The 25,829-nt window shown below is 44.2% G+C and overlaps 8 protein-coding genes across 8 annotated transcripts; all 8 read right to left on the reverse strand.

The window, feature by feature from the left end:
* Positions 1-3,353: 3,353 nt before the first annotated feature.
* Positions 3,354-4,593, reverse strand: AOL_s00081g240 (uncharacterized protein; the record flags this gene model as incomplete). Its single annotated transcript, XM_011125057.1, has 3 exons — positions 3,354-3,917; positions 3,978-4,095; positions 4,163-4,593. 3 exons carry the CDS (start codon positions 4,591-4,593, stop codon positions 3,354-3,356), a joined length of 1,113 nt encoding a protein of 370 aa, XP_011123359.1.
* A 687-nt stretch (positions 4,594-5,280) lies between these two features.
* On the reverse strand, positions 5,281-6,636 carry AOL_s00081g241 (uncharacterized protein; the record flags this gene model as incomplete). Its single annotated transcript, XM_011125058.1, has 3 exons — positions 5,281-5,622; positions 5,686-6,114; positions 6,199-6,636. The coding sequence occupies 3 exons, from the start codon at positions 6,634-6,636 to the stop codon at positions 5,281-5,283; spliced, it is 1,209 nt and encodes a 402-aa protein (XP_011123360.1).
* A 1,385-nt stretch (positions 6,637-8,021) lies between these two features.
* AOL_s00081g242 (uncharacterized protein) lies at positions 8,022-8,759 on the reverse strand (the record flags this gene model as incomplete). Its single annotated transcript, XM_011125059.1, has 1 exon — positions 8,022-8,759. One exon carries the CDS (start codon positions 8,757-8,759, stop codon positions 8,022-8,024), a length of 738 nt encoding a protein of 245 aa, XP_011123361.1.
* A 1,082-nt stretch (positions 8,760-9,841) lies between these two features.
* Positions 9,842-10,543, reverse strand: AOL_s00081g243 (uncharacterized protein; the record flags this gene model as incomplete). The annotated part of the gene is made up of 2 exons (XM_011125060.1): positions 9,842-10,122; positions 10,294-10,543. The coding sequence occupies 2 exons, from the start codon at positions 10,541-10,543 to the stop codon at positions 9,842-9,844; spliced, it is 531 nt and encodes a 176-aa protein (XP_011123362.1).
* Positions 10,544-11,521: 978 nt separating this feature from the next.
* Positions 11,522-15,172, reverse strand: AOL_s00081g244 (uncharacterized protein; the record flags this gene model as incomplete). The annotated part of the gene is made up of 4 exons (XM_011125061.1): positions 11,522-11,974; positions 12,045-12,260; positions 12,322-13,844; positions 13,915-15,172. The coding sequence occupies 4 exons, from the start codon at positions 15,170-15,172 to the stop codon at positions 11,522-11,524; spliced, it is 3,450 nt and encodes a 1,149-aa protein (XP_011123363.1).
* A 3,129-nt stretch (positions 15,173-18,301) lies between these two features.
* On the reverse strand, positions 18,302-19,159 carry AOL_s00081g245 (uncharacterized protein; the record flags this gene model as incomplete). Its single annotated transcript, XM_011125062.1, has 1 exon — positions 18,302-19,159. One exon carries the CDS (start codon positions 19,157-19,159, stop codon positions 18,302-18,304), a length of 858 nt encoding a protein of 285 aa, XP_011123364.1.
* A 2,783-nt stretch (positions 19,160-21,942) lies between these two features.
* AOL_s00081g246 (uncharacterized protein) lies at positions 21,943-22,358 on the reverse strand (the record flags this gene model as incomplete). Its single annotated transcript, XM_011125063.1, has 2 exons — positions 21,943-21,994; positions 22,063-22,358. 2 exons carry the CDS (start codon positions 22,356-22,358, stop codon positions 21,943-21,945), a joined length of 348 nt encoding a protein of 115 aa, XP_011123365.1.
* A 678-nt stretch (positions 22,359-23,036) lies between these two features.
* Positions 23,037-23,486, reverse strand: AOL_s00081g247 (uncharacterized protein; the record flags this gene model as incomplete). Its single annotated transcript, XM_011125064.1, has 1 exon — positions 23,037-23,486. The coding sequence occupies one exon, from the start codon at positions 23,484-23,486 to the stop codon at positions 23,037-23,039; it is 450 nt and encodes a 149-aa protein (XP_011123366.1).
* Between the last annotated feature and the right edge of the window lie 2,343 nt (positions 23,487-25,829).

The following is a 25,829-nucleotide window of genomic DNA, read 5'->3' on the forward strand; positions in this document are numbered from 1 at the left end:
TATAGATTCGAATCTACTATACGTATGTAAAGATTCTGCTGGACATAAGTTTTGTCATTTTGTTGTATGGCTAGATTGTCGATGGTCCACATATAGAGTACGGCCTGCACTGGTTTTATAAATTCAGAGTGAAAATATACAAAGAAATATTCCGGCACCATAAGAGAGAGGCTGACGTCTCATGATCTCATCGGCTTTGTCGTTGACTTCTTCTGAGATCTCATGCTAGGGATTTCAGCGGTGATTTCATTTTATATTCAATATATTATCAATTCATGTAAACCCTGTGTTATAGCAATCCTTTATAACAGTATTGCCCCCCTGAATGTTGGAATTGAAGTACGGATGGTGAGAACCCATCATCCTGTAAACCGCTGCTATAGCATCAACATTATCCAACATTTTCGAGCTTGTTGGCTCGTATGCGGGAAGATAAATGTTGGCTTCTTCTGAGAAATTCGGGGTGCGCATGATGTATAGCCATTTTCTTTTTGTTTCCCTCATGCAATGAAGTATAAGCTTTATGCATCTGGGTGGTAACTTGAGGCTTCTGGTATATATTTGTATAATATTTGATCTAGCCAAATCCCTTTTCGTTCATTTCGCCGGGGGTGCATAGTCTATTGGTGTTGCATGTTGGTGTGATGAGCTCCAATGGTGGTGGTCGATTTAAAGAGATATAGTTGACGATTGCTCCCTATGGAAGTTTGTATAATGTCCAGAAGCCACCACGATTAATAGAAGCTTTGCATCACGGATCATACGCTCATCGATGCATCGGCTGATAGTTTCCTCCAGATATTGCGTTTTTATGACTATCCCAACTTCTTAATTTGAAGATTCCAATAGTATCCCAGGATTAAGTTGTCGATTTCATTATAGAGGCCTGATGAGTTCAGTGCGAGTTCGTTAATTTAAACTCTGATATTTCTTTGCATTGCTGTTTTTTCTTTCTCCGTGAATCAATACTTCGTATATATATATCCTAGCCTAATGAGCTAAATAGCTCATGGTATGGAAGTATATATATTTCATCGAGATCCCGGACGCCAAAATCCATGGTCCATGATGGAAGCCATCCCGGAGGTATTATATTGTAGATTTCATTAGTAGTTGTTGTTGATGCATCGCATTGCGACGTATGGAGCCGCAGTGATGGGATTTTGAATTCGAAAATAGACATGTTATCTTCTTCTTCTATTTCTAGACTAAAATATCAGACCTTAGTTCACTTGTGTTTTTAGCTAGGTCAGGGAAGATTTACCCAAGATCATCCAGTATGCGGGTCTCTGCGGAAGGACATGGAGGTGCAAGATTCATCTTGAAAATTCTTGGGATATTATCATACTCTTTCGATGTCCATTTGTTGGGTATCGTGAACACTTGCCACACATCCGCACTTCTGCCTCGTATGGTATTTGGAATGTGGTGCTCCTGCCTTTTTTGGGGTAAGGACCAATTAACCCATCGCGCTCAAGACACAAACATTTTCTAGGCTGGCCAGGACATAGGTATGCTTCGTATATGTGTAGACGACGTTTCAGTTTTCCTTCAAAGCCGTCGTTATAAGTGATCTTCTTCGAAGTTATCTTCTCGAGCCCGTTTGAGAGTCATCCTCCCAAGCGACCTCTCGAGCGAAGTGGAGCCAACGGATCTCAAGAGCTTGCAAGCTAGTGTATCATCATCGCCGGCTTTGTCGTTTTCCCCCTTTATGGTATATAGGTATAATGATTTTTGCCTATCATATTCACATCGTGACATCGATAGTATACACACATCGCACCGAGTGACAGAATAGTGTATAGGTGATATCATATATGATATGAGCTTCGTCTGTACATCGGCGTGAGCGGTGGATTCCGGATCACGCACTCCATATATCGAAGACCATAAATCCATTTAATCGCGTTAGAACCCGATACCAAGAATTCACGAGGAAGTAACACCTCCCCAGCCTTTCCATATATACCCAAATCCCAGATGAGATATTTACCCAAATAGTAGATGGGTATTTATGTAATCTCATATTGTCGACGCGAGCGGTGTATTATGCATGATGGGCTAAACAGATGTTAGAATTAAGTAACTAATTATGGGTAGAGCAGGAAGTACCTTTAAACAACTCGGCCGAGCTTATTTTTGATTTTTTTTGGTGGAACGAGCCAAAAGGATGGGCTAGTTTTCCCATAAACTTTGCGACTTTTTGCTCTAGAGTGAGATCTAGATGGTGAAGGTGTAACACGATAGTATTGCTTTGCGAATACTCTTAGATCAGGAGTGGTTTTCATCGATTCCGCGGAGCTCTCTGTCAATAGCAAGCGTATATAGCTACTACATAGACTGCAAGAGTAAAATCTAGCCCGAAAGCTAAGTAAAAGTTGCGTCAGCAAGTTGGTTCGAGCTCCTCAAAGTTGTCAGGCAAATGAGACCAAAAGACATAGAGGCAGGCAAGAGCAGATGTTTCTCAAACGAAAGAACAAAAAACATCTATATCTGATGGTAACACTGCCATATTATAAACAGATTTTAAAAGTAGAAATACTTACTTAACCCGTCAGCCCCCTTTCTTGCACTTCAGTCCACAAGCTTATGCTAAGGAGGTGGTACACATGTGCTACGTCTGATTCCCCACTTTTGAAGGTTATATGAAAAGTCCACTTTTGCTAGCTAGGCTTTTGAACCCTTGCAATCAGGAAACGCGTTAAGGCATGCCTCAGTCATCTTCCGAAACATTTTTAGAGGCTTCTTTGGTGCTTAATATATATGAACGGAGACGACAGACAATATTCTGGTGAGATGGGTTTATATAAAATACTTGTAGTGATGATCGTGAAGGGGGAGGTTGGTGGTGGGGAGTTGGCAGGAGGAGGAAGAGGTGGGTTGTGGAAAGAAAGAGGAAGGAAGGTTGGTGTAAGTTGCTGGCGTCCTGGCAAGGTTTTTATAGAGGTCAAAGAAACATGTAGAAGTATCTCATAATATCTTCTTTCCATTCATCAAGTCATCCCCAACTCTCTACTAGCTAGCTATAGTAATAGTCTAGATCTTTCCACCCCTCTAGGTCTTTCCACCGCCCCATTTATTAGCCTAGCTTCATCACCACACTATTAACCACCACCCGTTTCCATATAAAAAAAAAGGTATAAAATCGTACAAGAGAAGAAAAGAGAATTAAAAAAAAGAGGCTAAACCGCAAATGCAATTGTCAAGAAAAGGTGGTAGTGAATGGGTATAAAGAGGCTCCCCAAATAGAATAGTCCCGAGACTAATAGAATATGAAAGAAAAAAAGACGGAACAAAAACTCAAAACACCATAGAAGATGCTTCCTCCACTTTTCCCTCGTCAATGATCATAATTACGACTGTCCCGCACTTCTACCACCTTCTCCTTCTTCCGGCGTAAAGCTCGTACCTCCTAGTACTTCCCCTCCACTCCTACCTCCAACGGTAGTAGCAGCTTGTAACCTCTGATCCAAAACCTTCAAAGCTAATGCTCTCCTCCTTTCTGCCTCCTGTCTCGCAGCCGATAACCTTCCACCTGGAGGTCCCAGAATACCTGCAAAACCTCCCATGCCAGCAGTGCTCTGTGCCACAACCCTGTTGTTTCCTGCCTGTACATCTTCGTCCGAGAAGGGTGTGCAAAGCCTCATTGCTACGCAAGCCGCATAAACCATGTTTGTGATGGGAGATACGACCGGATACATCCTATCTGGGAAGAAATGCGCGAATGCAAATGTTTCTGAGGCATCACCGCGGAGGGAGGTTGGTTGGGAAGCTGAGAGGTCGACGTATTGTTTCTTGAAGAAGCGGAGGTAGACCCATGAGGTGAAGAAGCCGTTTATTGCGAGGATAGCAGCGACGTCGGTGCCGATTATTAGACCGGAGATGAAAGTAAAGAGGAGGAAGAGGGCAGGGAAGTGCTACACTTCATAGTTAGTAGGTATGCCTTAAAAAACACTGCAATAGGAGAAATGGTTTACCTTGACTCGCATCTTGATGATGCCTTTGAAGAGTGTAACAGTATGCTCCGGAACCAATTGCTTGAACGCTACCAAGAATCCAGCTTGGAAGGCGACGCCACCAGAGATAGATGTAAAGCTACAGACCCGTTAGCATTGGATTCGTTTCTTCACAACCGATTGATTATCCCATCCGTCCAACTTACTTTCTCTCAATACTTCCTGTCACTGCATACCAAATCACATAGACCCCGAGCGCGACCACATTGCTAACGACACACACGACACCCAAGAACTTTGCAAACTCACTCCCTCCCCACGCTCTCTCCAGGTACTTCCCTCCATAAAAGAAAGTAGCAAGGGTAATAACCAGCGTAAAGATATTCGCCTCCACAAACGATGCCGTCACAAGAGTCCACGGGTATATTATGCTGAGCGCCGGAACGACAGTGAGATACTGAATGCGTGTCGAAGCCAGGAATTCCGGTGGAGGGGAACCTAGCGGCGCAGCATTGTTGTTTGCAGCGGCACGGGAGACCCAAGCACTATAGCGGAGGGCGCCGGCGATGAGCGACAGACAGAGTTCGACGACGATGATGGCCCTGGTTAGGGGCGGAAGGTTAATCCGGGGGTGCATTTATGGTGGGATGTATCCGTCCCTTGTTCAAGGGTTTCCCAAGGCCGGTTTTTATGGGAGAGTTTTTTTTTTCCTTATTGGAACCTGGGGAACTTGAGTTTCTCAACGGCCGTTGAGCCTGTGGCGTGGCTTTTTCGGGAGAATTTTCCTTTTCTCGTTTCTTGGGGTTTCCTTGGGTCGAAGCCACGGAATGGATGGAAGGATTGTGCAAGACGGGAGGCCGCGTGAGTTAGCGCATTGGAGGACGAGGATGTAATGATGGTGTAGGACGAGGACGCGGAGATGATTTGGGATCTGGACAGCAGTCGCACATGTACGGCGTGGGAACTAACTAAAGAAGGGGATGATGTTGGAGCATTTCGAAGTCTCGTCTGACCGTTTCAGCCACAATTCAGGCCGCCACAGTTTCCCTGCGCCTTCCTGATAATCACAAGCATCACGGACAATGAGAAATTAGATGGATATGTATAAAAGCGTATATGCATTAAATATTTGATACAAGATGTATCTTAAGATGTAGAAAATATAGAACAGTCCGCCAAATTAAGTCAGAGAAAAAGCAAAAAGTGTGAGAGAGTAAAAACGGAGGACTCCAGACAGTATGTACCAGCTTCGAAACCACAATTAGTAATGTAGTATGGTGAGTATGTATTAGATAGAATGGTGAACGTGAACGTAGACGTGAACTCATGCCACAGGCTTCCCCTTCGCCTTACCGGCCTTCTTTTCCGGTTTCTTATACTTCTCTGTCATCTTCCAATATCGTTCAAATTCTTTCATGCAAGCCTTATTCTTGTCCACATCTCCACACTTCTCAAAATGAACCACAAAATCTCCAGATTCAAACCCTGTACCGGCGTATTTGGCTCTAATCTCTTCGCCCTCATTCTTTGGTTTCGCATCCTTATCGCCTTTCTTCTTGTTGGCGGGACTGTTTCCACCAGCTGCGACAGGGTATGAAAGCATAACTCTTTGCGGAATAATAGCCAATTTGGCTAGAACCGTCGGGTGCCATTGAATCAGATGTTCCTATCCACACTGTTAGTCCAGCCTCTAACTTCCAATTAACTGTCGTCGAAGCTATAAACATACCAAAGCACTCGTTTCGCCCTCTTTAAAGTGATAAAACCGATACAATGGATCGAACCATAAATCGAGCAAGTAATACCCAAACATAGTCGCTCCCTTCTTTCCACCCTTATGCTTCTTCTTTCCCCAACCCATCTCGTCCTTTTGTCGTCTGATAATAAAGCTGTCGCTCCTAACGCTTTTTGTATCCTGAGTGATAATCAATTGGATATCATTGGGATTCTGGCGTTTGAACGTCTTTATTATCGATTCGGGCGGGATAACAGCATGGTTGCGTAACATCAAGTTACCCAATCGTTTCTTAGAAAGAATATGTGTCTCGAGATCCAGATCCATGTTGATGATTAAAGAATCGGACGAGAGAAACCAGAAAGTCTTCGTGTAAGGATATGTACTCATGGCTTCTCGGATTATTGGTAGTTTATTAAAAGTCTAAGAATCATTAAATAGTCAGCACGTGCTATAGTTGGAACATGCCTGCTTAAGTAGTATGGCAAAGCAGCAGTGAATAAATACCTTTGAATAATGTCTAAGCTTCCCTGCTCCATCTTTGAATTGATATTCATTGCCAGCCTCATAATCTCCCAAATCCCCTGCGAAGACCTCATATCCCCACTTCTCAGCATAACGCTTCCGGTTTTCCAGTATCCTTTTTGAGTACGCTGACGATAATGAATTCTTATCCAGAGCCACAATTAATACCACTGGCGGTATAGCACCTTTCGCTACTGCCACCCGGCGGGGTGTGTAACCATCTTCATTCCATCGGAGATACGCGAGTGTGAAGAAGATCCCTATAATAAGAAGGTACAGAACTCTTCTACGGCGCTTGAGAAGATGGGTAAAATATCCCGCCCGGGAGGAAGCCGGAGATGCGCCTTTTGGGGCCCATTTTTCGGAGAGCTGGGGAGATGATGATGTCGTTGAGACGGTGGGAGGGAGTGAGAAATGCATTGTTTGTCGGGACCCCCTCGTGGGGTTGTTACACTCGGGTCAACTAGTCGCTATGAGAGGTCTATAGTACCAGAAGTCGAATAATTGATTACAATCGGCGGAAGGATGGTGATAGATTTGAATTCGTTCTTAGAGACCGTTGAAGGCTGAAGTAATGCGATTTAGAAATAGAGAAAGTGCTCTTTCGTGCTTAAAGAAGCCCGTTGTATTGCCACCGTTTGCGGAATCCTCTCTTTTCTTCCGTTCTGTTCTGTTATGTCTTATTCTGATCTCGACTTGAAACACCAACTTTTCATCCAAACAGCCGCTATCGTCGATATCACAAACGCTTCAAAAACGAGAGACTCAAAAGAAAAATACAAATACAAATGTAAGAAGGATTTAAACTTCAAAAGAAAGAAAATCAAAAAGGAAGGGGAAGAAATCCGGAGCACGGGATACTGATAATTAATATATAACAGAATCGGTACACAATCAGGCAAGTAAAGGCGGCCGAAGCCAAAGACCTGAATGCTACTCTGCATGCGCCAAAATCATCAGCCCCCCGGTCTGGTGTGGTTTCAACCAGGCTGCAGGTGCCCCCCAGCAAGAACTCGTCCTTGCCGAAGGAAGGAATTCCATTCGCAGCCCTTCGTTCCAGAATGAGATCCCGAATCCATGATCCAAAAAGCTTGGTATTCCCAGATGGCGTCAGAGTCAGTGTGTGCATCCATTCTGATATATAATATGGGACAATGGATTGCATATCTTCCTCATACTCGGAGTTAACGAGTTATCGTTGCCAATTGGCAGAATATCGCTGGAAAATCCTTCCAACCATCTTTCTTCGGCATGAAAAAGGCTTCCTTAAGTCTCTTCATTAATTATAAGGTCTCTATTAAGATGCATTGCATTGTGTGCACGCGAAGAGGGCAAGAGAAACGTTTACCCGCCGTTCGTCGCATGCGGCTGACCCATACGAATGTCACCTTATAACCATCCCTAACCTGGTCCATCAACTAGTCCCCCACCTGCTACCCATAAAAGCTTGAATCCGAGTCTGCATGGACCCATTTCCGTCCTCCGCCGGGCCTATATTTGGCAGCGCGAAACTCGGTCGAGCGAGCGAGCGAAATGCGAATACCACCCAACGAGACGGAACTGAACTTTGGTACCGTTTCTCATGTCAGATCGGATATCTCCAGGATTTTGCCTACGTAAGCTTTCATGACATCTCCCACTAACTGCTTAGGTAACTGCGAAAACTTTATAGATGCATTCTGGAGAAAGGATAGCTAAACTAAGTTTATCCCTCAATTGAAACGTCCGAAACAAGGTTAAGAAACGTTAACAGATATCGGGACGCCTTGGAGTCAGAGGGAACATCGAACAAAAGAGATTATTATCTAAATGGCCCAAAAGCATTCGACTTCACACCTTTCAATCCGACACTCCCATCCGCTGAAAAATGCCTTCATGAAAATTCTAATCTCGTCGCCTCCTCTTAGCTCTCGCACGAACTGTCCATTGTTCTCATGTCTCCCGACTAAATCCACATCATCGGCGTCATCCTCGGGCTTGTCTTGATCCCACTTCCAGGAGACCTCATACTCCAACACATCTGCCAGAGCCACTTTATTCCTCTGCACCAAACTCTCACCCACTTTATACATCCCATCTGCCCCTTCTCCGCCATCATCTCCTCCACCGGCCCCAGTTTCACGCTTCCTCCAAATCTCGACATCAATCCGACTTCTACCCCATTGATAAGTCATCTCGATTTCTGGATGACTACTCCATCCTTGATCCCTACATCTCAATCTAAACACAATCTTCCTAACCCTTCCAGGTCTTCCACCTCCCAAACCACCTCTCCCAGCTGTATCCTTATGTAAGGCCATGAAATCCGGGATCTGGGCGATCAAATAGACTTTGACATCCGAATATCCCCCCCCTTCCTTATCCATTTCTTCATATTTGAGTCCCCATCCCGTACTGACACGATCTGGTTTTTCATTGATCCCGATGATTTGGTGTCCAAAACATTCGGCATAGTCTAGTATTTCGGATACTAGTTCTGCGGGTAACTTGCTAGCCAGAATTCCAGCGACTGCTCGCGCATATTTCTCCGCAGCTGCGGTCATTTTGGGTTGAGAGCTTGGACTTTTGGTGTAGTCTGATATCTTTTGAAACAGTTTTTTGATGGTCTAGTATTTGGATTTGTACCGTCTCGTAGACTGTTCGTCGGTTTGGCTTTTTTTTTTTTTTTGGTTGACTGTAGAGGTAGAGCAGAAGTGTATCAATTTATGTCCTTGACTCAAGATCGTCCAAGCCCTTATAACGCACACACAATGTATCGATAGGAATATCAATCGGTGATGTAATGAATCGGTCGACGTGTTAGGCGCCACTGACGTGTCAAGGCTGAGTCCTTCTGGCAGGATCCGGTACTAACAAGTATCTAGGCCCAGGTACTTAGTCCAGCTACCCCAACGTACAACGACGTTAGGAATACCGACGACATTACCTAATGTCTGTTACACAGCCAAATACGCACTATCTCCTGTGACTAGAGAATTGTCAGAAAGTTAATTTAAATTTAATCAAGTACTGCCATGTTGTAATTTGTACAATTGTATAGAGTCGAATGTCAACAGACAACCTTGTTGTAAGTTATATATATAATGAGGCCTAGGATGCGAGTGGAGGTCTTCTATAGGTGATAGCTGCGATATCTATGACTGAAGATGGTATATCATACATAAAATTTATATGTTTGAATGACATGATAGTTGTGTCTGAAAGTATCCAGTATCTAGGTACCTAAGTATATGTATCTATTCCACTGTAGATTTACCGTCAATCTTGACTAACATTACTATACTTGACTAAAGTTAATATAAGAATCGGGGGGCCCATGAGGGGTCTGGACGAGTTAGTTATAATATACTTATCTATACTGGCTTAGTAGATGCTTAGTACCTACTTGTGTAGCTTCACATTATAACTTTACCGTGCTATATATACAGTGCGGCCCCCAAAATTTAAGCTCTAAGATTGATCGAGATATAGCAAGTTGGTATACGGTTTCTATTGCAGTAGAATACCAGTACTCAAGTTAGATGCTGTACATTTATAACCTTCCTGTGATATTATACATTATAATCTAATAGGTACCCAAATTATACTTCCTTAAGTCTAGTATAGATATACAATCAAGCCTCTCCTAAGGCCCAGTCGGCCAGAACTCCCCATCATAACCAACCGCAGTAAACCCCCAAACCCTCGACTTCTCCCCATAATACCAAAAATGCCAACCAACCAACGGCACAATCACCACCAAAAACCCCTTCCAACTACCATCCACAATCTGTCCCAAAAACCCCAGATCCGAACCACATATCTTAGCAATATACCATACGAAAGGAGAACTCAGCAAACACGACTTGATAATCAAAAGCGTTTCCGGATCGAATTTATTGCTTGTGAAGCTTGCAAATGTTGTTACTAGTATTATTTGATGTGTGGTTATGGTGAGGATTATTGGTAATATATCTGCATTTCTTGCCATATGTAAGTTATGCATCAAACGGTTAAGATACCGGGGGTTAGTTAAGTTAAATTTTAATCCCCAATGGTATGCTGGTAGTAATACTCGAGACGAAGCATAAAACTTACCTCTTATTATCACCCGATCCAGATCTTCACGACGACGACGTCTTTGCCATGCAGGAACAGGAATAGGAGCAACTGCAACTGCTTCAAAGATCCGTTCGACATGCCAAACAACTGCAAATCGAATCGCAGCTGTGCTAGGTAGAGGTGGAAATTCTGGTTGTGCAATTGGCCGGACGAATGCTTTGTGTATGTGGTCGATATCGTTTATTGCCAATGCGGTTTGTTTGATCATGAAGAGTAGCTCTTCCATGATCTTATGCGGATCGTGAAAAGAAGCATTAAAGATTAAATAGGTGAATAATATATATTATGATCAAGTAGTGGGCAGGGTGAAGGCTAGTGATGATGGAGATATGAAGTTAAACGACAGATGATTTGGCCGTTTCTTTCTTTCCTTTTTTAAAATCTTTTAGCATAAGATCTTTTTAGAAACGAAGATTGAAGTATAACGAGATCGAGAGTATGCGTGATATGTCCAAACGTACCCATACATATAAAGGAGAGGTGTAGAGGTACAACTAACCCTATAAAATGTCTTCGTATATAACTTTCACATCCACGTACGGCCCACGTTCCCCGATAGCCAGTACAATATTTAAAACTTACCCGGTAATTATAACGAACAATGAAAACCATTCCCAACCAAACTTGGTGTAATTTTGCAAGACCCTAAGTTTTATATTTTGTGGTCAGGCATAATTAAAATAAGACAATTTTGTACTTTTGCAAGCCCTGGCGGCGTCGACTCTGGCCTCAAGTCTACGGTCCATGTGAGTCAATATGAGACTATAATATGAGTTCTCTCTGCTTAAGCTTCAGCACCAAGTAAGTATTTATTCTGTAAGCTTGTAAGCTAGTAATTATTCTCGGCTAGAGCGGCTTATATATATAAAATATGATATTCAGCGTGCAACCTCACCACTCTCAAATGCCATAGTCTAGTCGCCCGCAATAGCAAATATATCTAATAATACAATCTTCAAAAAAGGAAAGGAAGCAGAGTAAGAAACAAAGAAAAAATTAAATAGTACATGACCATATACACGGCTTGTCATCGCCCCAAGTTTACATATATACAATTATAAATGAAACTATAGAAGAAAGGGGAAGGGGGAAATAAAAAAGGAATGAAAAGAGAAAGTCTGCTATCCCAAAGAAAAAGATAGCATCCCCCAGAGCCGCGATATCAATATCTATACTGTCTATACCGTCTAATACAGTTAGCCGCCTAATTCCTTACCCTCCCAGTTCCCTTCTCCTTCACACTTTCCTCCCCAACAACTCCTCCAAAACCCCATTTATTAATCTTCTTCTTCCTGCCCTTCCTATCTCCGTATTTCTCATCAAACTTTCTGATCATCCCCAAACTTCCCATATCATCTGAGATACTGGCACTTATCTCACCGAGCGCTTGTTCAAAGTGCTTAGCTTTGAGTGTTCGCTTCTCAGGATATGCACCGGTTTCTTTGAATATGACATCTTCTTCTTTAACTGCTGCAAGGGCGGCAGACACAGCGACATTTTTCAGGTCTGAACCAGAGTATAGATTAGTCCGTTCGTCCGACGAGATGGATTTCAAGTCGACGTCGGCATCCAGGGTCTCTCCGTTCAAGTGAATGTTCAAGATTGCAAGACGATCTTCCGCGGTTGGCAAGTCGATTAGGACTCTACGGGGTAGACGCTATAGAATATATATTAGTGAACCGTAATAGACGGTGCTCGGAAGTATCGAGAAACAAATTTCAACTTACCCTTAAGACTGCATCATCGAGGTCGAATGGCCTATTTGTCGCCACCATGATGAATGCCGACATCTTAGCCATCCCATCCCACTCCTTCAGGAATTGATTTATAAGCTCCCGGTGAGAGGTCCGCTGATGATGCCCCGTTCGAGCGCCGAAGATTGCGTCTGCTTCATCGATAAATACCACGCATGGACTCAACTTCTTGGCTAAACTGAAGATTGCCTATACCGAACTTGTTAGCGATATTTCTCTTAGTACTTCTCAAGAAGGGAAAGATAGTTACCTTGACGTTCTTCTCGCCTTCACCAACATACATGTCGTAGACTTCACTCCCGCTAACTTCCAAAACTGTCGCCCCGCTCTCCTTTGCTACTGCTTTTGCCAACAACGTCTTCCCTGTTCCGGGTGGGCCATACAGAAGCACACCTGGAATCTTATCCTGTGCCAGGACACCATACGAAAAAGCATCCGGCCGTAGAAGACTCAAACTCGTCAGCGTCTTTAACGCATCCACCGTCTCAACTGCTGCGCGAACTTGATCAAACCCAGTCGAAATACCACTTGGATCAATTACACCACCCAATAACCTCTTCTCATGCTTGTTGCATTTCCCCTTCAGCTTTCTAAGTTTCGCCGCCCTTTCTTCTTCGGGCGACGGCTCTTCTTCTTCGGCCGCTTCCCTCTCCTCGGCGTACTTTGCCTCAGCAGTCGACCATGCAACCTTCGCCTTATCGCTCCTCTTAATGGTCTGAATTGCGCTAGCCACATCTCCGGGTCCAATAACCCTCGGCCCAACCTCCTTCTCCCCAGGCCCCGGCACGCTCCCCAGAATCGTGAGGGTTAACCGATGTACGGCATCCAAATCCCATATCCAATCGCTGATATTTTCCACCTTAGGTAGATTCTCAAAATGCCAATCCTTCGGAACCTCTAACGTCACAGCATGTCCATCGTCTCCACTCCTACGCGTAATCATAGCTTTAAGATGTCGCATATTAATCTCACGTATTCGCGCCTTTCGATCTCGTTCCAACATATCTCGTGTGGCGTCCCATGGTTGCGGAGGAACCACGATTGTGCGCTCTAGTATCCCAATCGAAGCAGCAGCGTTCGAAGAACCCTGTAGTACCGTCAAATACGAAGAGTTCAAGTCCAATCCGTGGCTGACAGTCGCGCTGTTACCCAAAATCATAATCTCCCGGCCTTCCAGACGTCGTTCATAAACTAGTTTTCGTAGGATGTTGAGGAAGGTCCTCCCTTCGGGAACCGACTGCAATTCCTTAAAATCTCTAACCTGCACGATCGTCCGATTTGGCTGCGGTGTTTGAGTCTCTGAATCCAATGTAGCAGAACCTTTCGGAATCTTCTCTATCACTTCCCGTTTCTTGATTCCCGAGTCGAGCATTAACTCCAATACTGCCTGTAGCCTCGGGTGAACATCCACCGCTGCACCACCTGGAGGCGACCCAATTGGGAACCCAAAAGATGATGCAGATAACCCTTCATCTGGTTCCTTACCACCAATACCAGCGGCAAGGCTAATAACTCCACCGGGTAATGTGAACTTGCGGATAAATGATATCGGGATACCCATGAAATTTGGGGCCTCAGCCCTGAACGGCCGAGGGGAGTCCTCAAAGTCTGCGGGGGCGTTTTCATCAGTTTCGACTACTTCGGCTTCTTCTGCTTCCTCAACCTCCTCCTCCTCCACCTCCTCTTCTTCGGTTCGTGGACGATTATTGGGGTGAATGAACTGAGCATCATAACCAAGCGTACGAAGTTCAGCGGATGGTAGGGGTGTAGGCACTAGGAATTAGAGTAGTCAGTATCTTTTTTTAGCCTTATATGATATAATCGTAGCACAGTCGAAGATTACCTGTGATAGGAGCTTTCCCAGTAGCTGAAGTCTCAACATAATCCCCAGCAATCTCGGCGACATCTTCCGCATCAATCCGTATCAATGTAGCCCCCAACTGCTGTGCCAAATCCTCTGATACGGCGTCCAGAAAGTATGTACCATTCGTCTCAGGTGTTTGGGGAAATAACAAGATGCAATCGACCGTTCTAGCAACTTTTGCTTGGTTGAAGGCCGGCTTTGGAAGAGTAAGTGTAGCTTTAGCAATTGACCATATTTCGGACCACACGGCGGGTGAAAGACCGTATTTCGTGTCAAGGATAAGAGATGGTGTAAAGAAAGCAATGTCAGATTTGGTAGGATCGGAACTAGCGTTGGGAGGGGTAGTTGTTGGGTCTGAAGCGGGGTCGGATAGCGGGGTAGACGATGAGGATGGCGATTCAGGATCTGGTTTCTCGGGAGACTCTGCTTTAGTATCTGCATCGTCGAGTATTTTGTCGGCCTCTGCGGTTCCCTCTTCCGTCAGTAGGGGAGCTTCACGACTTGCAGCTGCTTCAGCTTTTCGTCCTGCTTCCAAAAGCTCAATCTCCACATCCGTCTCTTTGCTCGGTCCACCACCGGATCCCTCTACGCTATCCCCACTACTCTTTCCATCTTCACTAGCACTACCCCTTTCTTCGTCTAACGGCACCTCGCTTCCATACCGATCAGACACATCAAGCCTTGACTCCCTAGCCGCCAATTCCTCGGGTAGGAAAACAGCACGTTCCAGGAACCATTCCGGCAAGTCGATTTTCGGTAACGGTTCCTCCTTCGGGCGTGTAGATTTCCTCGTGGACTTTAACTTCGCGGCTGACGTTCGTGTCGAAGGTCGCTTATCGGGTTGTTCAGGGTCTGATGGTTCGCCACCCGTAGTTGTCGGCCGTATAGCTGATAAGACCTCAGAAGGGATTGAAACTTCTGCATCGGATACGGATCTTGTGTCGTCTGCAGCCGTAGAATCCTCGTTCCCCCGCGACGGCGATGAAGCTGCTTGCGAAGCTGCTTCAACGTCCTTTGATGACGAAGGTGTTCTGGACTCAGCTGTCGCAGCGGTTTCCGAACCAGCCGAAGGCACCTGTGTCCGCAGCCTAGCAGATAAATGTAGATAACTGCATCGATAACAAACGTATGCTGAACTATTGGGTACTCGAGAAGTGGCAGAGCGACGAAGTAAGCTTGTTGAAGTCCTTGAGTTCCGTAGCACCGTATTCAGCGCTCGTTTGGTTGCAACTTGCATTCGGGCGACTTTTTCTCTTGGATCCCGACTTTGCAACGAGAAAAGGAATTAGATTTTGCCTGACCAGTTTTCGCGCTTTTCTACTTCTCCAGAAGCTGGTAAAGAGAAGGAAAAAAACAGGGGGCTATCTGGGATGTGGATTTCAACCACGCTAGAGGTCGGAGTCAGCGATGGGAGAGCGATGAGGCATGTGTCCTTGCCTGAAGTATTCTGCGTGAACAAAATATATTGGGAACTTTGTGAGGTCGCTGGTTACCGTCTATAAAATTTCTGATTCGCAAACTTTGGAGGTCCGTCGTCACACAACGCTTCAACCATGCGGCAAGCTTGGCTTAGTCAGCACGTCGAGCTTCTCTTATCGAAACAACATGAAATTAATTTCATACGGACGATGCGAGAAACTATCGGTATATTCACACTGACTTCAAGACTACTATACGTATAGGAGTGTCACATGCAATTAGAGGGCCCACTTTTAACAGTACTTGAATAGATATACTTAGTCTCGTACCCAGACACAATACTGATTCAATATTCATTTAAATGTGCAACACACAAATTTACAAATTACAACGCTCGAAGCTTTAGTTGAGCTATCGAAGGATCCAGATACAACCGGGCTATATTCAGTATATTACTCGCTAGATAAGTCAATGAACCGAGATCTTTGGAGTAGAGCTAGACTGGACTCTCGGTGCATAGTTAAAGCGATATCTTTATCGAAAGTCATAATATTCTTTGTCCTCGACTCGGTGGAGTTTTTAACATTGGCCGGGTTCCCTCATTATCAGACCCCATATTCTCCCCAAGCCCGAGCTAGAGGTTTCCTATTACCAAATAAGTATTTCTTCAATATCATTGGGCACCGTTTTTGGCCTCTCTTCCCCTTCATACTTCTACTGTTTCTTCTCTCAGGAGGTAGCAACTCCCCGACACATTAAGAGAGAATTTGGGCTTGTTTTTCAAGGATCCGAATCCCAGGTACATAGGCGTGGTTTATGGGATAATTTTACCATGCTATTGAATAGCTTTCAAGTTTATGGGTGGTGGGTGTGAAACTGAGGTACATTATTGGTGGCAGGGAGTGCTCCTGCTACCTGTTAGCCAGGCCTAGATTTTGATCCCGATTCTAGCCTTGATTCTAGTTCCAGGTGTCCTAAACCGCCCAGGCGCTCCTAAGAGTTTATCCCCTAGCCCCCTTTACTGGGCAATATCTAAGACTCTATTGATAATATGTACTAACCCGACTTGTGGAGTTAGGAAGCCAGCCAGACAGCTGGTAGAAGCACCATATCCTCGTTTTACGGTACGTCTATAAAATATTCATAGGAATCAATATATCCACCTAAATTTGTCAGGGGATTAGGCATTGATATTGAGCGGGGCACCGTAGAATGCTATATCGAGTTCGCGAAGCACCCACAGTATAGAAAAGGTGTAAAACCTAATGACCTAATCAAGAGCCCTGTTTCTCCCAGTGTATATGCCTGCTGCCATGAAAGCAGCTAAAAAGAGCACTAATCATAGGTGGCTATGGTTTAATGCATCGGTTGTAGATTGTCCCGTCCTAAAGGGAGTTATTTAGGCATGGGCTCTATGAACTGACGACAGAGGAAAGGTGAAAACGAAAGGTAGTAGTGGGGTGGGGGGACAGGTTAAAGAAACAGGTCAAAGAAGGAGAAGAGTAGTAAGGCTTAGAAGCACAGCCAGCCAGGCCTATGGAAACTGCAGCCAGCCGAGCAGATGTTTGGACAAACTAATATGAGGCCAGAACAAACCATCAATTTACTCTATTTTCCTTCAATTCTGCATCTTATAAATGATCTGATAGGGGCCAAACATAACTCAAAACACGGCTAGTCTTCTTCATAATGTGATTAGCTAATTGATATAACAATCAATAGATAATCTCGAGACCAGGCTAAACTAGTATACAAGCTGCCGTGAGTCTGTTGTATTTTGCATTTAAATGCGTTGATTTGGAAAGCCTTTGACCAGTTGATCTGCATCTGGCATCAGACCTGCCTTCGGCCGTAAGTACAAAACATACCGACAGCTCCGCCAGGCTGTATTGATATATTACCATTTCCAATTGGCTAATGTTACAAAGTAATGCAAAGGTGTACTAACATAACGAAAGAAGAATCCATTTCCAAATTCCCTCAAACATCGTACCCGCGATCTTCATTCTCCATCCGTTAAGTTAAGTTTCGTTTCACAAGCTCCACCGCAGACCTGCGCCTGCAAGTGCAAACATTTAACCCCACGCCTAGACCAGCCAGCCCACGGGAACCTACATTTACAGCAAGTAAATCAAAGCGAGCATAAAATACACAGCCTCTGTCGAATCGAAGAATAAGAAGTAATCTACCTAAAGCGAAAATTCCCTCTACAAAGAACCTAATCCACAAGAAGACGAGATACCAAAGTAGGCAGGTCTATGCCCTCTTGGTATCGGCTTGGACAGATTGTCTCCTGCGCTGTAGTGAACACCTTTCGGAGCTAGGCAGAAAGAGTGAAAGTTTTTTTCTTTCTCTTTCTTCCACATGATTGACGACCCCAGGATTTGGAGCTGCAGGGAAACACTGCGAGCTCTAGCTAGGTATCGACTTTTTTTTGTCAGGAGCTGTAAATTATGTCTGATTCTGTGCAAAAGATTTTTAGAGATTGAAGCATTTGATAGTTGATAGATCTCAACTTCTCATATAATAATTGTATATACAATCAAGGATATCGTACAGCTTTTTATTTCGAATCAGTGAAGAAAAAAAAATGAATGAAAAAAAAAGATTCGATACAAATCATCGGTAGCTAGCATCGAAAAGTCTCAGCCAACCGAATCGGCTTGAAGAATGATTATTGCCAAGCAAAGAAACAGAGTGTTAAACAAAACACTAGAGCGATCTAGGAAATAATATTCGTCACCGCTGTAGCCCATTACTCCAGCCGAATAATATAGAGCTTCAATAGCAGTGTGCAAAAAAAAAAAGACATGCTAGTAAAGTAAAATCAACCAAATAGGGCCCCCATTTTGACTCCTAAGAATAGTAAGAAAATCTATCTTGTGAACGCCGGTAAACATAAAAACAAAGATACTAGAAATGATATCAATGCGAAATATTTCCATATTTAAGCGTCATGAATGGTTTCAATTGGTGGTCTGGATGTATGTGTGATTCCAATCGAAGGGTTCTCCGCAGGGCTGGCAGCTCCTTCGTCGTCAGAGAAGTCGTCAACAGTAACTCCGGGAACTGTCATCCCATCCTTATTGCTAGGTTCGAACAGGACAGTGGAGCTACCGGACCTCTGTCGACGAATAGCTGGCCCTGTAGCGGAAGACCCCTCTTGTCCGTCAACTGGTGAAGCAGTACCCTGAGCTGCAGTATTCCAGCTGAGTTTCGATAGTGCGGAAGCTAGATCCTCTGGCATAACCAAGGTATTTGGTGGTTCTTCGTTTCGGGATTCCCAGCCAACTGGAGGACTTGGAGGTGGGGAGATAAAGAACAACTTTTGCGATTCCGGAGCCTGGAGATGTTGGTCTGTTGGGGGTGTAACGGGTGTGTGGGTCCCAAAATATATTCTCATTCGGTGTCCCATTAGGGATTCGCCGTCTAGCTCGCCACGAACTTTGATAGCATCTTCTTCAGAGTAGAATGAGCAGACGATACGGGCGAAGGACTTTAGAGGAGCCCATGAAGCGAGAGTAGCTGAGGAGGCGATAACGTCTCGAAGACCCTGGAGATGGTCCGCACGGAAGATATCGGCGTCTTTAAGGTTTGTGATAAGGAGGGTGTTTGTAGGAGGAGAAGGAGTCATAAGAGGAGGGATGGAGGAGAGATCGATAGAGAGGTTTGAGCGAGAAGAGCGCTTGGAAGATGGCTTCGAGGAAGGTTTCGATGTGGCGGGATCGTATAATCTGAAGCTGCCGGCCAGACAAGTTGGGGATGTTGGGCTGGAGGGCTCTTGGACAGATGTGTTGGAAGCCATGGCGATGTATCTACTTGAGTAAGTACTCTTTGAAGTTTTTGAAGTTTATGAAGTTTAGTATTTGGTGATAGTGATTGTGGTACTAATTGATTGATTGATTGATTGACTGATTGATTGATGATGTCTGGAGAAGAGTTCTGGGAGGATGGATTTATTATATATACGATTACAGCATCGAGGTGGATGTCCGCCCACAGCGGCTATGCAAAGGCAAATTCCCCATTACAAACCACAAACCAACCCCGGCCACCACCACAATCACCACCCATGGCCACCCATGGCCACCTTTGCTGCGGCCACTCCCAGGCAAGCAAGCTAACTAGGCACTGTACCTGCTAGCACTAGCAATTGCTCGGTATCACTGAACTGATCAATTTGAATCAGAACAAAAGAATTTTCGCTTGCTGCGGCCTCAAGCCTAATCGTTAATTCCCTCGAGAAATCAAACTACTTGTTTTGAACAGATGCAGTCGGCCACACAGCCTCCCCATTCGATTCCGTCGAACAGCGCGGTCGCTTCCCGTGCGATCCCACCAACCACCATTCCCGTTTTTCCCAGCCTTTGAGCTTTCGGTCAGCATGAGACTTCTCTTTTTCGTTTGGTCCGCAGCAACGTGCCACCAAAGTATCTTCTGCTGAAGGTTATCGGCGGGCCAGCGCCTGACTGCCTACATACCAAGTGCCTGGCTGCTTAGAGCGGTTAACACCTGAACATGACCTCGCGCTGGCACGAGACGTGTTTGTAGGCAGTCGGCGGCGGCGATTGTCTTTCCAGACTATGGACTCTACGTGCAAAACCGCTTGCTTGCTTCAGTTGGCACCAAGTTCAATTCCGAAGCAATACGGCGTTTTCCGAGGGAAATAACATATGTTTTTCCAGTGCCTTTACCGCGAACTGAAGCAAATCTAAGGAAGTACCATAAGCCTCGCGATCCTACGTCATAGAGGAAACTTCCATATCTCCGTCTCGTTTCCAGTTTGTTTGACCAAGTAGTCAGGCCAGACCCGGCCAACTATCACAAAAAAAAGTTTTTTCAAGACGATGAAGGGATTCAAGGTGTGGCGGCTGTGGCGGTGTCGTCAAGGAGTTTAGAGTGTGAAATTCACCCTCTTAACTCCCTTTGGCCCTTTCACCATTGAGTATCGACCACCTTGCCGCACTGCCTACCCTCGGATCCCTCACCTCCCGAGACTCTGTGCTCCTTTTGACGTGGCTAGCTTAGCCGCCACCGTCGGAAATGAAGTTCAACGGAAACAGAGTCAACAACGAAACTGCGGACGCCCAGCCTACGCAACAATCATTCCTGCGCCTGGTGAAGCTCGCCCATCTTTACGCGTATAGAATAATTACTGTGCCCGAAAAACTACGTGGAGACCGTGGCGCCCGGACATGCCAGGCAGGCGTGTAGTAATACGAGCCCTGTTGCACTTTTTTTTGCATATAAAACGGTCTAGAGCGGAGATTTGACCATGAAACTTTGACAGATTAGTGACTAGTTACCAACCCAACTGGTGTTATGTTGGGAGGCTTCATGAAGAAAGAATTGAAATTACAATTACAAGATTTTTTGGTTAACCAGTCCCAGCTGAAAACCCCATGGCCCAACACATGATACCCACAAGCCTCGAAGGCTTAGTGAATATCATTCCACTACAGCACCTCTCTTTCTGATGAATCATGGGGGGGATATTATATTATTCATACTGCTAGACCTCCTGGGCCTAAGCTGGGGTATGAGATTGTTATATCCTTTTTTGTGCAATTGGTCAATTCTGGGAAAAGGGTTTGAGTTAAGTGGCCAGGAGGTTGATGACAATAGGGATTGTATTCTGCTGTGGAATGTGTAACCGACGCAAGGCCTGCGCCTTACGAGTTCACGAGCTTTGTAGCTTGTGCAAAGGGCGTGGATCTGTTGTCCAACAATCGCTGATGCAATATTATCTCAAGGAGGAAAACTCCCCCGGTAGCAAGGGTTAAGAAATACGCCCTGCCACGTTGAATTGGTAATTTCAAGATAGAAAAAAAAACAATAGCGACATTAAAACGGTAGGATCGTCAACGGTTCGAATTTCGCTGATGCCGTATGTATAGCAAATGTTAATATTGGTATCCATTGGAGGAGTTTGTTCGGCTGGGCTTCGCCAAATCCTTGCCCTGGTTTGAGGATTACAAACGGTCGCGGGGCTCAAAGGCAGGCACAAGGAGACCCATGATCCTTGAGAATTGGATCCAACATTAACATGTCCCAGGATTTGAATTCAAATCCGTTGTCTGAAACGTTCTGTATAACGTTACTAATCTAATAGCTGCCGCAGTCCACTCGGTCGCGATAGCACTTGATTACTTGAATTTAGCTCTAGTTAACGCTAACTTAACGGCTCATAGTCTGTACCTTTAGTGAGGATTTGGAAGGAAATGAAAATAACATAGCAGTTGTTTAGTTCTATGATTCGCCCATGTCAAAAATACGGGAATACGAAGAGGAAAGAGAAGCCCAGAAGCCCAAATTAATTATATCGCATGCTGACTCAGATCTATTCGCTGCGGGCCCGTCGGGTTTGAATAACAAGCCGTCGGTAATGCATCCTTCCCGATCCATGAATATTAACCTCAAAGAAAAGATCACAAGAATTTCCAGAATATCATCGGAAAACTTTGGGCAATCTTTCAAGATTTTTTTTTTTAAAAAAATTGTTGGCTCTGAACATTCTCTACGCCTTCTTTTTCTCTTTTTTCTTTTTTTTTAACTCTAATACCTCGAGCTTTTCTTCCGAGTAGATCTCTATTTCGTGATAGCCAATCTATCATACCTGTCGAAATCCCAAGCCTCTTTCCTAGACTCTAGTTAACAGATGCCTGTGATCAGACTGCAAAATATATAACTAAGTGTAAAGACACATACTTAACAGCTGCCCTCAAAATCCTAGAAACCGTATCCAAATTCCATTCCTGATTCCACATCATAGCTGCGACAGTCTCCTTGAGTTCTTCTCGATCAATTCCTCGCACGACCGCCAAAGCCACGGCTTCATCATAATCAGGACCAAGGACGTCGAGAATTTCCTCTGCTTCTTGTAGGTATCTCATCATCCTACTTGTACGACGACTAGCTCGGGATCCTGCGGATTTGGGATGATATTCGAGTCTGGTGAGTTTGTAGATAGCTGTGAGCTTTTTGTCGGCATCTCGTAGCGACATGATGTTAATTTGGGTATATTTAAGGGTTTAATTAGTTGGGTTCTGGTAAATCTAAAGGTTTCTTGCGTTAGTTCTTTGGTAATCTGGAATATAACTGATATCGATATTCGGATTGGGAAGTTGGTGATGTTGATTTTATGTAGTGGATAATGTTCAAACTGTCGAGGAAAGGGGAATAAGATCATAAAGATAACCCAGATCTCCTTCAGTTTCTAAGCCAGTGTATCGCCTGCCAAATTTGACTGTCTTTCGCACATGTCGATCATGATATTGTCGTCTAGATACTGCACATCATGATTTTGAAGTCTCATGGAGCTGGGAACTATATCGTTAAGATCGTTAAATCATTCAGACTGGTATGTAATTAATTATACCCATTACATGCCTAGGGAGGAAATTACAGTATTCCTTTTCATAAGATATGAGAAAGCTGTTTGTACGGGTAAAGTCCTCCGTAATAAGAAGAATGATTGGGTCTGTAAAAACCCTTTGCTCAGACTTTAGGAAATCCTCCAATCGGTCATATTATATTAGACCTTATTTGTCCTCCAATATCAGTGAAGCAAGGCTCAATTCTCCCACACCACTTTACTAGTCTCGTAACAATCGATGGTTGGCCTCTACCACCACCTAAAGGGTAACAAAATGAATCATATTTCATGAATAGATGAAGGTGACCTACTCAGCACTAGCCCTCAAAATATTAGCAACATTATGGAGCTTCCAATCCTTATCCCACATCATAGTAGCAACAGTCTCCTTTAGAGACTTACTTTCAATCCCTCTGATAACCTTCAACGTGATAACAGCTTCAAACTCAGGACCCAGGACATCGTAAATATCCAAAGCTGTACTAATGTACCGAGTTGTCGCCTTACGAGCCTTTTTCGTACCGGGAGCTTCGGCCTCCAAAGACAGTTCGGCGAGTTTTTGAATGGCACCGAGTTTTTTGACGACGAGCTTTTGAGAAGTCTCGCGTGCCTTTTCGGCTTCTGTGGCTTCGGTCTCAGTAGCCTTTGAGTGTTTCTCGAAACCACCTCCTTGAGGAATCCCGGCGCTGATGCCGGAGTTGGAGTCGGTGGGGGTTTGGACGGTACCGCCCTTTTCTGGTCTTGGAGAGGTAGACATTTTTGAATGATTTATTAGATTGAGAGGGGTTCTTGAAGGGTAGAATGGTATGAGGTCTTAGATGGTGAAGTTACTGATGAGATGAGTTCTAGGATGGACCGGAAGCTAGAGGTTGCTAGATATTTTGAAGTCCGGTAGTTGAGTCCATAGCTGCACAGTGATGACTAGGGCTCAAGCTTTCCATAGGTTAGACGTATACCAGGCAACCAGCTCGTTACCATTGAATAAAGCCTGGAACCAACGTCGATCGACTAGAGTATATTATATTAATATATCAATATGCTTCACAGTGGTTCTCCATTTTGATAATGAAATTTCGCGTCTGAAATATGTTTATACATATTGGGAAAATATTTTACTTGAGAACTTAAATTTTATAACCCGATATATATAATTTACCTGAAGTTCGATCCCAAAGGTAATTAAACGAATATCGCTGCGAGCCTATAGGCTATTGATATATATGGTAAAGTTCGATACATAGCTAGTAACTATAGTTAGCGATCTCGATCAACATCTTGGATGTAGTCTTTGTGTGTAGTAAATCACTTTTTGTAACTTGATTAGTTTATAATACGATCACGAGATCAATTGGTTATAGCAAGTACCTAGGTATACGCAACAATGCAATTTAGTTGCACAATGTGTTTGATCAATTGATGAAAGGCCATTAAATTTCAGGCGTGCATGGGTATCATCGAAGTCAAACCTTATTCGTTCGTTTATGTCGTTTAATGTCATGACATATGCATATGACTAGGCCTGGGTATAATACTATTCTACTAAGATTGTGATTATAAAACTAGATAGCATAGATTAGTTCAGCAAAACCCTCATACATGTATGCCCCGCAGACCTGCATGCAATCGATAACAAGTACAAGTATGTTAGCCCTCGAGGCTTCTCTCTACGCTTGATCTCGAGGCTAAAGGTATACACTCCCATATATGCATTATTATAATCTTCCTAGTAAATTACATGATAATTTAATAGCATGGAAAGCGATTAGGCTCGATTGATACAGCCATTCAATTCAATATAGCTCGCGATTCTGAAACCCTGTAAATTTTTTGGCAAACCTCAAATTAGTCACTCGCGCGACTGTGAAACATTAAATAGGGTTGTTTTGTAGATTTAAAGAATAAAAAGTAATTTATGAAGGCAAAGATCATCATTTTGATTCAAAATGCGACCTAAAAGGTGTAGAATGACCCCTTTAATTTGCATTTCTCGTTTTTGTGAGAAGGGAATGCATGAAAGATATCTAGTGTCGGGGCATCTATAGGAAGAGATCAGAATAAAAGTTAGGTTTGGAATTTTTACCTATCCACGCCAGGATAGCGAGGGAGATATATATAGAGAACCTGCGTGAGTAACGCCTTCAGGCGACCGTGGGTCGGCGAGCTTTATAAGTGGGGGAGCAAACGGCCTGTTTCTGATAATGCTTCCCAAAAAGTGGAGCCCATGTGGCCATGGATTACGCAAACCTTTAAACTGTCATGCATAGACATTTCGCTCGCTTACTGATGTTTTGAAGACTAGATTCCGCATGTAACCTTTCGACGTCGACCAGTCAATTATTTCATAATCAATCAAAATTACTGCGAAGAGTCTTGGTTCGTCCTAATTGCTGACTCTAACTGCAACCTGATAGTTCTAATTCTGACATACGAGGCAATATATTCGATAGTGATGGTGCGTGAATTATGATTTGCGACTCATTCAGTGCCTGTGATAAAGTGCCCGCATAATATTGCCTTGAAGCGGGGAAGATATAGGATCCTATGAACGACCAGATCCTATTGAATTATGTGCCGTGTGTGCATGTATGTACACTATATGATCGTATATCCTGTTGTTTCTCGAGCTCGAAAATGTATACCGCTCAAGCTAGCGGTCTAATTTCCAACGTCTCGAATATGCAAATCTCTGGTGTGACTTTCACAAACATATTTTTGGTTTCGGTCAGGTCTACGAATCAAACCTGCAACTTCACAAGCGAAAGGCGTTTTTCAATCAAGGAATCTCAGCTTGACAGCCCAAACACCTCGTTGACGTTCTCCTGAAATTGGCATGCCATGGCAGGGGCACACTTTGAGCCTTCTAGTGGAATAGGTCGACTCTAGTCTAGTCACAATTGATTGTACTTACATGTTAAGATGCAGTGCATTATCACACTAGTCAAAATACAACAACCTCCGATTCCATGCAAGAAAGGTGGTGCATGCGTGCGTATGGCCAACGAAGCCGGAAGATCGCTTATGTTAATTTCAGCTGCCTTTCCACTTGATACCCCCCGTAAAATTGGAATCTGCCACTGAAAATTGGGGGTGTCGATAGAGC

Source organism: Orbilia oligospora, assembly GCF_000225545.1.
Source record: "Orbilia oligospora ATCC 24927 unplaced genomic scaffold scaffold00081, whole genome shotgun sequence".
Classification (NCBI taxonomy): Eukaryota; Fungi; Ascomycota; class Orbiliomycetes; order Orbiliales; family Orbiliaceae; genus Orbilia; species Orbilia oligospora.